Genomic DNA, 14501 nt, shown 5'->3' on the forward strand with positions numbered 1-14501 from the left:
CCCACTCCTATTCCATCCCTCGAAGACCTGAAACTTCTCTCCATTCTCTGCTCCAATCAGCAAAATACTATTGTAATTCAGATCTAGCTCCTTCCACATTTAGATCATATTCCTCCGCCTGGCAAACCTTCTGTAAATTTTGCCTCGCCCATCATACCCTCTGTATCCAGGCCGCATTCAAACAGTCCTGGCCTTCATAACCTTTGTTTTGAACATCGCCAGTTTAAACTCCCTTATATCCGGAGCTTACTAGCAGGCATCAATTTCTTCACAAAACAACACCTGCCTGAACCCGCTCCGAGCCTTTTTTTAAATCACACAATTAAACTTAAAATTTTAAACTTCAGAAGGCGCATCTATGGCCTCCTGGTTCCTCAAACATTTCAGACAAACTCTAGTGAATGCAATCTGCCCCCAGTCAGTTTTCAGGAAATTCATTTAGATAGGAGCAGTAATTACTGCAGCCACTCAAGGAGTTTCAACAGCTTCCCTTCAACAACTCGGCCGCTGGTCATCTTCAACTTTCTCATCCTATGTTCGTCTAGACTTCCACTCTGTGTTAACTGCTCAACAATCTCTGTTCTTAGGTAAGGTTCTTCTCGCATTATCTGGAGGGGGAAGGCTTCTAATTAAATTAAATTTGTCTTCATAGATAAAAATCAACCATCTAACTTTATCTCTCTTATCCCCATTTCTCTAAGGTCTGCTACCTCCAGCATTCGTCAGCCACAGTCAATTATTTCTCTCTTCCACGTCATCACTTTATCCTTCCCCTCAGCATGTACATTCATGTCATAACTTTCTCTCTCTTTAACGCATTTGTCATCTTGATGCCTTCACGGCTCGAGTCATCATTTCTGGTCTTGATATTCATTTATCACCCCCTCATGTCTCCGCTTCATAACGCATTCGTCATCTCGATGCCTACGTGGCTCGAGTCATCACCTCTTTTGCCTTGAATACTCAATCATCAACCGCCCCCCCCCGCCACCCCCCCCAGCAATGCCTCCGCAGCCTAACACATTCATCATTTCAATGCCTCCACGGCATTACACGTCTTACAGGATTGAGTTTAAAGTCCAACATTTTAATGACTACTCTTTAAGCAGGACTATCTGCTGCTTTATGTTCATGTGTATCTGTGTGTGCTTCTGTTTGTGCATCTCAGTTAGGACCATTTATCGTATTTTACCATAAAAGTGAGTTCCGTTTGTTGTAAAGTGAAGATATTTTCATGGTCCTCATTTGCTAGGGGTTAGGTTTAGGACTAAGGTGAGTATTGAGTTAATGTTACGGTTAGCGTTAGGTATGTACTGGTAATAATAGTTAGGTTTACGGATAGGGTCAGGGTTAGGCCATAAAAAGAGTTGAAATTGAATGAAAATCAATGGAAGTCAATGAGAGTCAATGCAAGGTCCTCACAACATATAGTAAGACAAGTGTGTGTGTGTGTGTGTGTGTGTGTTCCTGTCTTGGCATCACAGTGAGAACCATTTTCCCGATTTCACCATCAAATTGAGGACCGTTTGTACCAAAGTGAGGACATTTTGCTGGTCCTCACGACCTACTTTGCTAACGGTTAGGTGTAGGACTAAGGTGTGAATTGAGTTTAGGTTAAGGTTAGGGTTAGGCATGCACTGGTAATGGTTAGATTTAGGGTTATTGTCAGGGTTAGGGCATAGAAAGGGTTGAAAATGACTGAAAATCAATGGAAGTCAATGGGAGTCAACACATGGTCCTCACTACATATAGCAAAATAAGAGTGTGTGTGTGTGTGTGTGTGTGTGTGTGTGTGTGAGTTGAGCTGCCAGGGCAGGTCACAGACATAACACAGAGGTTGCTACACCATCACTATCTTTTTCATCAAACACCTTGGAGAATTGACCTACAACCAGATATGCAGGGCCCAGTAATTCAGTCCCATCTAGACAAAAGGAGCTGAGGCCTTCTTTACATTCTTCTGGAGTCATCCCTGTTCCTCAAGACCGGTGATGTCGACCTGGTCATGGTAGTGATAACTGAATGCTGTTAACTGCAATAGCAATATCTAAGATTAATGACCAGTTTACTATGGTGGTGATCGCTGAGTGTGCACTGGTTAAATGCCTGTATGACCCCCAAGTCAATGATCAGGCCTGCCAATACTTTACAAGTTTTTTTAATAAGCAGATTCAGGTAACAGGTACGGATGTATGTGGTTCTACAAAACAGAATACACAAATAAAACACAACTTATAATACAATGTAATCACAAAATCTCATATCGGTAAATTACATAAAATATTCTGCCCACATGATGTATTGCAATCCTTATTAATAGGTTTAAAACCCTAACCCTAACTCAAGTTAAAAACTTCATTAGCTTTTCTGGTCATATCTCCTATGTATTATAATAGCTAACAGAACATTTCCAGAACAACAAACCTAACTAATAAATTATCTTTATAGAAAAGTATACACAATTCACCAGCCACCAGTAAGCAGTGGCTATCACACCATGCCCCATGCTGCTCTGGGTCCCTTTGATCACGTGATGGTCCACCTCATTCCTGCATACAGGCTGAAGTTAAAGCTCTGTAAACCTGTGGTCAAGTCATCAAAAAAGTGGACCAGTGAAGCTGTACAAAATCTCCAGGCGTGTTAGACTGCACTGACTGGGATGTTTTCAGGACTGCCACCAAGAACCTAGACTGGTTTACAGAGACTGTGACATCCTACATCAGCTACTGTGAGGACATCTGTACACCAACACGCACCAGGATGAGTTGCAACAATGACAAGCCCTGGATTACAGCCAAAATCAGACAGATAAGATTGGAAAGGAGGGGGCACTCAGGAGTGGGGACACAGACTTGTTCAGGTCGTGAAAGTACAGGTTTAGCAAGGAGGTGTGAGAAGCTATACTACTGTACTCAGAGGCTATACGGCTAGTTCTCTGCAAACAACACTACGTTTGTCTGGAGCGGGTTCAGACAGATCACAATCTATAAACCCAAAGGCCCACTCTCCATCAACGACTCGTACTCGTAATTGTACTTGTACTCGTACTCGTCATCTTAGGCTTTATCCGGGACTGGGTCGCGGGGTCCCCCCATCAATGACTGTTGCCTTGCAAATGAGCTAAACCAGTTATACTGCCGCTTTGAGAGTCTATCGGTCACCATCCCCCGTAAGTCCTCCACTCAGCCTTAACAGTCCACAATTTCCTCCCCTCTCTCCTCAGAGTTGGCCAGCTGCACCTACTCCACCTCCTCCCCTCTCCGTTTCAGAGATGGAAATCAATAGACTTTAAGAAGAAGAAATCTCATGGGTAATGAAGCTCTTGGAATTCCTTGTGTTGGGGGGAGATTGACCATCTGGTGACCTGGTGCAGCCAGAACAGTCTGGAGCTCTGGAGGGCTGGAACAATCTGAAAACATTGCAGATGATCATGGACATCAGAAAAGCACAGCCCCACCAACACCCATCATCCTTTGTGACTCTCCGGTCGTCCAGTTGTGGACCTCTTTATCCTTCCTTGGCACCATCATCGCTTAGGATCTCAAATAGGAGCTGAACATCATCTCCCTCAACAAGAAGGCTCAGCAGAGAATGTACTTCTTGCTGCTGCTAAAGAAGTTCACCTGCCATAGACAATGATGGTGCACTTCTACTCCGCCATCACTGAATCCATCCTCACCTCCTCCATCACCATCTGGTACGCTGCTGCCACCATCAGGGACAAGGGTAGGCTGCAGCGTATCATTCGCTCTGCAGAGAGGGTGATTGGCACCAACCTTCCTTCTCTTCAGGAACTGCTTACCTCCAGGACTCAGAGGCAAGCTGGAAAGATTACAGGTGACCTCTCCCACCCTGGACATAAACGTTTCAAATCAAGTTTATTTATATAGCGCTTTTCAGCAACAAGGCACTCAAAGTGTTGTTTCAGACCCTCCCCTCTGGCAGGAGGCTGCGGTCCATCAGGACCAAAACCTCTCCCCACAAAAACAGTTTCTTCCAGTGTGGCCCTGGTCCCCCACTGACACTTTTCCCTGGCAAATAGTACGAATATCTCAGCACATGTAAATACTGTTTTATTTAACTATATTTTGATGTTAGTGTTGTCAGGGTTTGGACATTTTGGACTTTGTTTTTGGTTTTGTTTACTGATAGCTAGAGGTTTCTTGTTTATGGTTTATAGTTTGTACTCATGCCTTGTACCTGCAGTGAGTTTTGCTTTGACTTGTAAATCTGTGAATAAAGCTGAATACTGCTTCAGAATGCTGCTGCCAAGCTCTTGTCTGTGTTTCGGTCAACCCCAAAACCCCAATGTGACAGCAGGAACCAGCTAAACGGACCAAGCGCAGAAGGTTGGAGAGCTGAAGAAGTGGGTGCAGCAACAGGAGCAGACGCTGCACGCTTTATATGGGGAGGAGGTGGAACTTTCCCCCTCGCCTTTGTTGCAGGAAGAGATGGAGGAGTGCTTCAGTGAGACCGACTGGGCTGCTATGATTTTTGAGCGAGGTCGGAACCGCTCTTCTCCAGCCCTTGCCTCCTCCAAGTGACGTCGCCTTCGCCGCAGGCGTTTCACCCCAGCAGCAGTAGCTCCAGCCAAGCTCGTCATGCCCACAGCAGCTTCGCCTCAGCTCATGCTCGCAGCGCCACCAGCAGAGCCGTCCTCACCTTCACCAGTCGCAGCAGAGTTTCTGGCCTGGTTTTCCTCCTGCCCAGGACGACGTCGTCGCCGGAGGGCAGCCGCCACCAGAAGGGTCCGGGTGGACGCCTCCTGTGCTTCCACGGAGGGTCCGCCCGCCACGGCTTCCTTGTGGCTGTTTTCTCCGGTGTGGGTCCAGTCCAGACCGGATATTCCACAGGAGGAGCTCATGAGGCTGCAGGTGATGGGCTTTGCTGAGTATCTGAGGCTTTTTCTGGAGGATCTGAGCTTTGTGCACCAAGTCCTGGAGGCGGAGATCCTGGGAAGGTGGTGGCTTGACGCTCCAACACCACTCTCAGCTGGAGGTCCCTTTGCGCGCCTTCTCAAGGCCGTGAGTGCTGCTACCGGATTTTCAGAGCCTCAGCCGGCCCCTACCAGATTGCCAGAGCCTCAGCCAGCTGCCGCTGGGTCTACAGGGCCACAGCCGGCCGCCGCCGGGTCGCCACGCCTGATTCCGGAGGAGCCCAAGGGTGGGCTGCCTCCACTTCCTCGCCTGATTCTGGAGGAGCCCGATGGCAGGCTGCCTCCAATCCCAGGTCCCAAGCACCTTCTCGGTTTTATCTGGGGGTTTCTCACTTGATTCATACAACACACACCTCAGCCTGTCTCCAGGCCAGACACACCTCAGCCTGTCTCCAGGCCAGACACACCGCAGCCAGACACACCACACCACAGCCAGACACACCAGAGCCTGACACACCAGGGTTCCTGCCTTTCCACCTGCCCAGGACGACGTCGTCGCCGGAGGGCAGCCGGACGCCAGACCAAAGTCTCCGCCGCAGTTCGGGACACGTTGCAGACCGCCTGACACCCCGCTTCGTGGGTTCCTCTGGCCACGTTGCAGACCGCCTGATGGCCTGCACCTTCGCCGCCGGCCTCCTGGACGCCTGCATCCTCGCCGCTGGCTACTCTGCCGCAGACCTCCTTATTGCCTGCATCCTCGCCGCTGGCTCATTAGTAGCCAGTTTCCTGGACCCTCATTTTCTTTGCCACTGGTCTTTTGGATTTTTGAACTATGGACTCCAGTTTTTGCCCTCATTGGATTTATTTTGTTTTTGGACTCTCGCCCTCCGTCAGAGGCCCCCTCCGCCAACCCTGGTTGGGTTGTTTTTGTTTTTGGACTTTGTGGTCGTCTGGTATCTGACCTTAAAGGGGGGGGGGGGGGGGGTAATGTCAGGGTTTGGACATTTTGGACTTTGTTTTTGGTTTTGTTTACTCTTAGCTAGAGGTTTCTTGTTTATGGTTTTGTATTCATGGTTCTTTGTTTTCTGTTTCTCCTACAGTTCTGGTTTTCTTCTGCCTCCCAGTGTGTTCTCCTCTTGTCATTAGTTTTCCACTTTTAGTTGATTATTACTTGGTTTTAGTTTCCTTTATTCTCCAGTCCCTCCTTTTAGAGGTTAGCTTAGTAATTGTTTACTTTTATTCTAGTCCTCGTTTCCTCTGCTTCTTTCTCAGTTTGTTCTATCAGTGTTGGTTTAGGTTTGTTTACTTTTATAGTCAGGGTTTCTTTATGGTTTCTATTTTGCTAAGTTCTTATGTTGTTGTGTTCCCTCCAGTTTCTCAGTTTCCTTTAGTTTATGTTTATCCTTGATTTTATGTTTTATTTGTCTTGGTCCATAATTGTCGTTTTGGTCTGTTTCACTGTTGTCTTTATTAGTCCCTTTCCTCATGTCTTAGTCTTATTAGGTTCATCGGCTCCCTCTGCCTCCCTGCCTCTTTGTCATACCTGTTCCCTGTTCCTTTGATTACCTGCCCTTTGTATCCTCTTAGTATATTAGTTAGTTTGGTTCATTTGTTCTTCGCTGGTTCCTCCGATCACATTACCGGATTAAAATCTGTGTTTTGCTACGTTCCTGCAGTACAACTCAAGTAAGTTTAGTTTGTACTTATGCCTTGTACCTGCAATGAGTTTTGCTTCGTTTTGCTTCGACTTGTAAATCTCTGAATAAAACTGAAGACTGCTTCAGAATGCTGCTGCGCTTGTCTGTGCTTCGGTCCACCCCAAAACCCCAACGTGACAATTGTATATTTTTAATATTTGCTACGGTGCTCTATTTTTCTCATAACATTCCTACACAACTTGTTTTTGCTTTTAAGTACATATTTCCAAATTTATTTATGTCAGCTGTATGTTTATCTTCTCTTATCTTATCTTATCTTATCTTATCTTATCTTATCTTATCTTGTCTGGTCTAGTCTGGTCTGGTCTGGTCTTGTCAACAAGTAAATGAAAACATCATGAAAGCCAGGCAAACGTTAACCATTCATTGAAGCTACATTCACTAATAATCGAAAAAGGAAGGCGAGTTTGCTAACCCGGGAACAAGTAAGCTACAGCTGTTATGCTTCTGTTTTGACTTGCCATGTAATAGTATTTGCCTTTTACAACAAATGAATCTGACAGAGCAAAAAAAGTTATTTTTCATCGTGTAGTAACAATCCCAAAAAGGATAACAGACACAAATCAAGTATATGGAATACTGGATGATCTCTGGTTTCCTGATAGCTACTACGGGATTTAAAACTGTCCTCATCTGGGCAAATGTTTCATATTGTTTAACTTTTACCTCACTCTATTTTGACCTTCCAAATGTATTAAATTTGTCTGAGAAGCACTCAAAAGTCTTTCAATATAAGTCCAAGCCAAGGGATCTCTTGAAACTGAATCTCTCTGGCCTACTTTCTATAAAAAGCCGCCTGTTTATATGGTGAAGAAATCACAGTGAGGAGAGAGGTAGAAGACAGGTCTGAGTGTGGGAGAAAATTGCCATCCACAAAGCTAAAAATCTGTTTTTGACATGGAGTTTACCAGGTGCTACCTTCCAATGGAGTGGGAAGAGCGATGGAGGAAAGAGAAAGAGAGGAGAAAAAGAGTTATTGAAGAAGGTGGAGAAGGATTAGAACAAGACAACCGTGAGCTGAGGCAGATTGTTGCTTACAATGACTCTAGGATGGGCCTGGCATGTCAAAGGGATAGGACTGAAGAGTGTGAGGTGAGAAAGACTCAAACTAATAATGAAGCTACCGGTGGACATATTAGTGATGAGGCATTTGAGGATTTAGGACATCATGTCCATACTTACTCAAGCATAACCTTTTCTAAGGACATTTTTATGTCTCTGAAAGAACTGCAGAATTCCTCACTTCTTACAGACCTGACTCTGACTACTGAGGATGGCGGAAGCTTCAGTGTGCACTCCCTTATCCTGGCTGCTGTCAGTGCCTTCATTTTAGAAAGACTAAAGGAAAAAAATATGGGACAGTCATACAACACTCAAGGGAAAGTCAAAATGTGGTCAGTACACATGGGTCCAGAACTTGACCAAGTTGGGCTTCAGGCAGTTCTTGAGTTTGCTTATAGTGGGGATGTATCAATTTTAAACAAAGACACAATGACTCAGATCAAGACGGCAGCTCAAGTACTGGAGGTCCCATTGCTGATGGATCTCTGCAACAACACGGACACAAAGAAAGAAGATAAATGTCCAAAAAAAGAGCAAGGAGCAATCTCTGCAGAAGTACATCTGAAGAATACTCTTCTGTCCATTCAAAGGTTGTGGGAAGACAAAATTGGATGTGATGTAATTTTGGATGTGTCTGGATTTTTTTTCCATGGTTAGTTGGCATGATATAAGTTTTACTGAACTGGCTATTTTGAAATAGTAGCCAAAATGTAACTTTTTTTCTGTCTCCAGTACACAGAATTATCCTGGCAGCAAGCAGTGATTACTTCCATGGGATGTTTACCTGTGGAATGAGGGAAAGCCACCAGACCTGCATCACCCTTCCTTTTATTCCCATTTGTGAATTAGAGGCACTAATTCATTGGTCCTACAGCGGGACCCTTCTTCTAAGCTGGGACTCTGTTTTTGAAATAACCTGCACTGCCCTCCAGCTTCAGTTTCAACCTGCTTTCTTGATTTGCCTGAAATTCATGCAAGAAAAACTACAGGTGAACTCATGCCTGGACGTGGCGTCTTTCGCTGAAGCATATGGCTTGTCAGAGCTCCTGGAGGAAGCCAATGACTTTGTACTGAGGAACTTCAGGGAAGTATCAGCAACTGCAAAGTTCCAAGACCTTTCAGCAGAGAAGCTCTTAAACTTACTTTGCTGCGATGGTTTGTGTGTGCCTTCAGAGTTGACTGTATTTAGAGCTGTAATCTCATGGATTCAGGCAGATCCTAAGGAGAGGTTTGCCCAGGCTGCTGCACTAATGAGTGGAGTTCGTTTCCCACTCATGACTTTTCGAGAGTTCAGGGAGGTCAGAGAAATTAATCTGCGCATGGAGTGCTTTGCAGACAAAGAAGTGGAACTCTATGGGTCTGCTCTCAAGGAATTTGGTTTCAGTCTCCCAAAGTCTGATGATTATTGTCGGATCAGGCGACCCAAAGATGTTCTTTGTGTGGTTGGAGGAGACCAGCAAGATCCAGATGTGGGTAAACGTATAACAAGCCAGGATATTTGGTTTGCTAACTCTTTACGCAATGGGACAGGTTTGGTGAAGGAGATAGAATGGAGGAGACTATGTGAAATTCCAGACAAGCCAAAGTTCAGACATGGTGTGGCAGTAATAGATGGGAGGTTGTTTGTTGCTGGTGGATGTTACTTTTATGCCAAGGATAATATAATGAAATCTGCCTACAGGTAAGGAAACAAATATAAGCATTTTCAACCACTTTTTAGGCTTATGCTTTATCCTATCCTTACTTTTACTGTACACATTGCAGTTATGACCCAGTGACGGACAGCTGGAAAAGGCTGGCTGACATGCAGGAACCAAGAAGTAACTTCTCATTGGTGGTACATGAGAACCACCTTTATGCCATTGGTGGAGACAAGGAGATCAACACCAACACAGATAGTGTTGAGATGTATAAATCCGACAGTGACTCCTGGAGGTAATGCTTTTGTCACCTGCAAATAAATTGTTTAAAACAGTTTCAAACCTTTCATTTATTAATTTTAGTTATAATGTTGTAACTATAAATTACAACATTGCTATCCTTGAGATTTCTAGTTCACATTAGTTTAAAATCTTGTCAAAACTAATTGATAATTGTGTTTACAATTGTAAATGACCATACTAAATAAAATCAAAAGAGCAAAAGTTTTCCCTGTATTGGGACTCCTGATCCATCAAAATGCAATGCCAGTAAATGAACACAAGATGACAGTTTTACCTTTAAAAACCATTCTGCTCTGAAATGCATGATTTGCAACTGAGAAGATGTCTGCTTGACTCAAGGTTGTCTATTTTTTTCTGAAAGTTTCATTAAATTCAGTTTTAGCTAAATACATCTACCATGTTGACTTTGAATAAGAAAAGGCTAATGAATTGCTAATAATTTAAACGCACGTACAGCAGGAATATTGGTGTTTTTTTCTGTTCATTTTGGGACTTTTGAAGCAGCACAGGAAAACAAAATGTATTGAAAACAAACTGCATGAAATAGCAAATATTTTTAGAACGCTGTGACAAAGTTTAGGCTGTTTAACTTTGAGACTGTTTGGATGATTAATTACACATCCTTTGCACAGAACATTTAATAGCCCTACCACAAGATCTTGATTCAAACTGAATTTTTTGGGTGATCACTGAATAATAAGTCAAATTCATTATTCAAGATTTCTTTATGGAGCTATTCCAAAATCTATAACATTTACAGGATGGAAACCCCTCTGCTACAAACCAAATGCTCCTAAATGTAGAGTATAAGGACAATGCCACCTTTTAAGGGGACATCTGTGAAGTGTAAATTTGGATTTGGGCCACTATGGAGCAATCTAAGGGGTTACTAAAGAAGAGATGGGTCTTTCTTGTTTTAGCTGGAGGAATGTCTGACAATGTTTGTGACATCTTTTTCGCCTGTGCAGTTCTGCACAAAGTCAGGTTTAATTTCTTGCTCTTCTCAGACATATCTAGGTCTCAAAAATAGAGTTTTTTTGCAAGTTTGCTAACAACATAGGATAATAAACATTTGCAATGACTTTATTCCTGTGAGGAACTACAGTTTGGTTGTGTCTTTTACACGCATGCGAACAATCTTTTTTTGTGGTGCTGTCACTTTAAAATCTTGCAGATCTCTAGTTTTACCATCTTTCAATCATTCGTGGCACAATTTTTGTGGATAAGGTCGCTGAAACTGTAGTAAATAGGGGCATAGACTTTAATTTACAATAGTTTCCACCCTTTTGTTTGAATGCGGTTATCCCCAGTGTAAACACAGGTTTAGAAATCACTTGTGAAACTTGTCCTATGATCATTTTTGCATTCAAATCTATGTTAGAATGAAAAGAATTGGGGTCAGTGTAACTACATAATGCATTATATGGATTAAAATACTTATCTTGTTATAAATGCCAGTATTTCACTTTGCCCTGCTTTTTTTGCACAAATGCTGCTTTATATTTCCTATCACCTGCACCTCCTCCAATTGCAGGTGATGTAGGCTTATTTTGAGTAACTTCCCAGAACGTTAAATTTCTCAGTATAATGTCTAAATGTTCCACTTTTAAGACAGGAAGACAGATGATGCCATAGATACCAGCAAAAAATGTGAGCAGTTTAGCTGAGAGCAGTTTCCTACCCAACTTTAGGTGTTTAAGACATCCTTATCTAATGTGTGTTCTTTATTTTCATAGCTTCGTCCACCCTCTGGACCAGGATCTCAGTGGCTATGGAGTCTCTACCATAAATGGAGGCATTTTTATCTCTGGAGGTTTTAACTGTAAATATGTGTGTCTGGTTTCTATGTTCCTTTACCACCCAGAGAGAGGAAGCGTCTACCTGGCAAACATGTCCTATGACAGAGCCCAACATTGCATGGAAGCATTGCGAGGATGTCTTTTTGTTGCTGGTGGGGTGTGTAACTTGAGAAAGTTCTACGCTGATCAACTAGCCTGTGAGGTGTATGATCCAGTCACTGACACTTGGACTGATTTTGCATCGCTGCCACTAGCCCATGTTGGTGCTGCCTCAGCTGTCCTGGAGAAGAAGATCTACGTTCTAGGAGGATACTGTCAGGATGATTACAGCGAGTCAGGACTGGTCCATCGCTTTGATCCCAGCTTGCAGCGTTGGGAGAACATGGGCAAACTACCAGGGGCTGTTACTGACATTAAGGCCTGTCTTCTTCACTTGCCCCAGCATTTTAGACACTAACCAGTTGGTCAGAATCACAGAGCCTTACAAAAATCCAATCTGACAGTCTGACTCACACATACAGTGGCTAGCAATAGTATTTAGACCCCTTTAACTTGTATTTTGCTTAGATTTAATTGATAGACCAATAAAAATAATGCAGAACTGTGAAGTGAAACAAAAATGATATATGTGTATTAACATTTATTATAAATAATTGTAATAAGTAGTGTATGCATGTCTTCAGCCTAACCTAACCCACCTTTTCACTACCAATACAGCTGTATTTTTTTTGCTGTACTGCATGTCTTTATGAGCTTTGCACATTTGGAAAGTGATATTTTGTTCCATTTTTCTTTGCAAAAAAAGTCTACCAGGTTCTCTTCCAGGATCATCTTGTGTGTAGCTCTGCCAATCTCCCCATCAAATCTGATCAGCTTTCCTGCTGAAGAAAAGCATCCCCAAAGCATGATGCTGCCCTCATCACATTTTATTTTGATCTGCTTTGTTAGTTTTCCAACCAAACTACACTTCAAAAGCTGACAGCCCCGTGGGTTAAATCAACTTATTTTATCACTTGAACTCCACTTGTTAAAACAGGATAAACATTAATGCAATTTCCAATGTTTACATTATACATTAGTTGCAAATCATCCTTGTTGTTCTTGTCAGAGTTGAGACTATGCAAATCTGAAAGTCCACTGAACTCATAGTTTTAATGCAGTCTTTGAACTTTAATTTCTAAGTTAAGAGTTATGTTTTTTCATTTGTTTTTTGCATTTCTTTTTGCATATAGGCCAAATAGTTACATTTTGATCCAATGTAATTTCTAAGTTAAGAGTTATGTTTTTTCATTTGTTTTTTGCATTTCTTTTTGCATATAGGCCAAATAGTTACATTTTGATCCAATGTAATCAGCGCATTTTCTCCCACATGTTTTCTGTATTTCCTATATGACTCGTGCTGAACCACAAACTTCTTCTGGCTTTCTTTCAACAAAGCCTTTATTCTTCCTAGTTTTCTATAAAGGCCAGATTTGTTGAGTGCATGACAAACATGACCTGTTAACAAATGTTCCCACTTGAGATGTGGATCTTTGAAGCTCCTCCAGAGTAACCATTGGCCGCTCGCTTTTTCTCTGATAAATGCACTCCCTGCTTGCATGTTAGGTGGATGTTCCTGCGTTGGTAGTTTTGCAGTCGTAGTCTTTTAATTTTTCAGATGATGGGTTAAATAGAGTTCTGTGAGATGTTCAAAGCTTCTGATATTGTTTGAAGACTTCACTATGCTTTAAACTTCCCCACAACCTTCTCCTGTCTGCTGTGTTACTTGATCTTCATGATGATGTTTCTTCGCTAATTTTCTTCAACAAATCTCTAGAACCTTCCCAGAACAGCTGGAATTCTGCTGAGATTACTGTAGGTGGACTTTACTTACCAATTAAGTGAATTTTGAAGACAACTGCTTGCACTCAATTTTCTTTACTGGTGTCAGAGTAAGAGGGTTGAATACTTTGAACACTTTTTAGATTTTCTTTTTTTTCGTAAAAAATAAATAAATAAATAAAAACCCCATATCATTTTCACACAGACATTTGACAGGAAAGAGGAAAAGGTCCTCTGCTGTTTTGCTACAGCAAATAGAGCAATCCTTACACTGATTAGTGAGTTGGAAGGATTTAAATTATGGTTCATATCTATGAAGGTAATTTGGGGGGAAAACTAGCTTGGTAAACTAACGGGCTTGGTAAACACATCCTGGACAGTGCACTTCTGAAACCGGGCTTCCAGCTGTTTTGTGTGGACCGCAGCATGAAGCTTGTGAGGAAAAACAAAGGAGGTTGGATCTGCTTTTATATAAACGAAGGCTGGTACTCAGATGCTGCTACAAAAGACACGTAGTTCTCATCTAGAGACATTTTTCATAAACTGTAAACCATTTAATTCACAGAGGGAGGGTCAGATTTTAGATCTCTCCATCTTGTACTTCTGAATCAGAAAGAGAGCTCGTTGACCTGATAACAGACGTAGAGAAAAATCATCCAGACTCTCTTGTCATCGTTCTTGTAGATTTTAACTGTGCAAATCTCTCTAATGAACTACTTCAATTCAAACAGCATGTTAATTGCTTGACCATAGACAAAAACACACCGTTACACAGCTTTAAAAGATGCATATAGTGCCTTCTGTCATACAGGCTTAGGAATCTCCGACCACTGCCTGCTTCATCTCATACCAACAGGCAGAAACTTGAGACCTCTAAACCTATGGTTTAGTCTGTTGCAAATTGGACTAATGAGTTGATGCTACAGAGCTGCAGTACAGATTGGAGTGTTTTTGAAGCATCAGCTTCTGATCTCAACAGGTTTGCTGACATAGTTACGTCATACATCAGCTTATGTGCGTAGACCAAGACATTTTGCACTTTCAACAACAAGAAGTCATGGTTTCCTTTACATCTGAGGCAGGTGCCTCAGACCAAAAATGAGGCGTTCCACAATGGAGACCATGTCATGTATAAGCAGAAACAAAGTGACAGATAGAAGATCAAACTGGCCAAAAGACATTACAGTGAGAAAATAAAAAAAACAGCTTCTTAGCTAATGACCCTACCTCAATGTGGAAAGGCTTGCAGAGTATTACCAACTATAGGAGTCCTACCCCCTTA

At 42.6% G+C, this 14501-nt stretch overlaps 1 protein-coding gene across 1 annotated transcript; it reads left to right on the top strand.

Annotated features, from left to right (window-relative positions):
- Positions 1–7475: 7475 nt before the first annotated feature.
- On the top strand, positions 7476–13144 carry si:ch211-63p21.8 (kelch-like protein 33). The gene is made up of 4 exons (XM_047386594.1): positions 7476–8308; positions 8389–9337; positions 9421–9591; positions 11336–13144. Exons 1-4 carry the CDS (start codon positions 7492–7494, stop codon positions 11853–11855), a joined length of 2457 nt encoding a protein of 818 aa, XP_047242550.1. The 5' UTR covers positions 7476–7491; the 3' UTR covers positions 11856–13144.
- Positions 13145–14501: the final 1357 nt, after the last annotated feature.

The sequence above is a fragment of the Girardinichthys multiradiatus genome, chromosome 14 (assembly GCF_021462225.1).
Source record: "Girardinichthys multiradiatus isolate DD_20200921_A chromosome 14, DD_fGirMul_XY1, whole genome shotgun sequence".
Taxonomy (NCBI): domain Eukaryota; kingdom Metazoa; phylum Chordata; class Actinopteri; order Cyprinodontiformes; family Goodeidae; genus Girardinichthys; species Girardinichthys multiradiatus.

What these genes read in the sequence shown, in the direction of transcription:
- si:ch211-63p21.8 (XM_047386594.1), top strand. Translation starts at nt 7,492, where the DNA reads ATGGAGTTTACCAGGTGCTACCTTCCAATGGAGTGGGAAGAGCGATGG. An exon ending in ATAATGAAATCTGCCTACAG is followed by an intron (nt 9,338 to 9,420) that starts GTAAGGAAACAA and finishes TACACATTGCAG; the next exon opens with TTATGACCCAGTGACGGACA. An exon ending in TCCGACAGTGACTCCTGGAG is followed by an intron (nt 9,592 to 11,335) that starts GTAATGCTTTTG and finishes TTATTTTCATAG; the next exon opens with CTTCGTCCACCCTCTGGACC.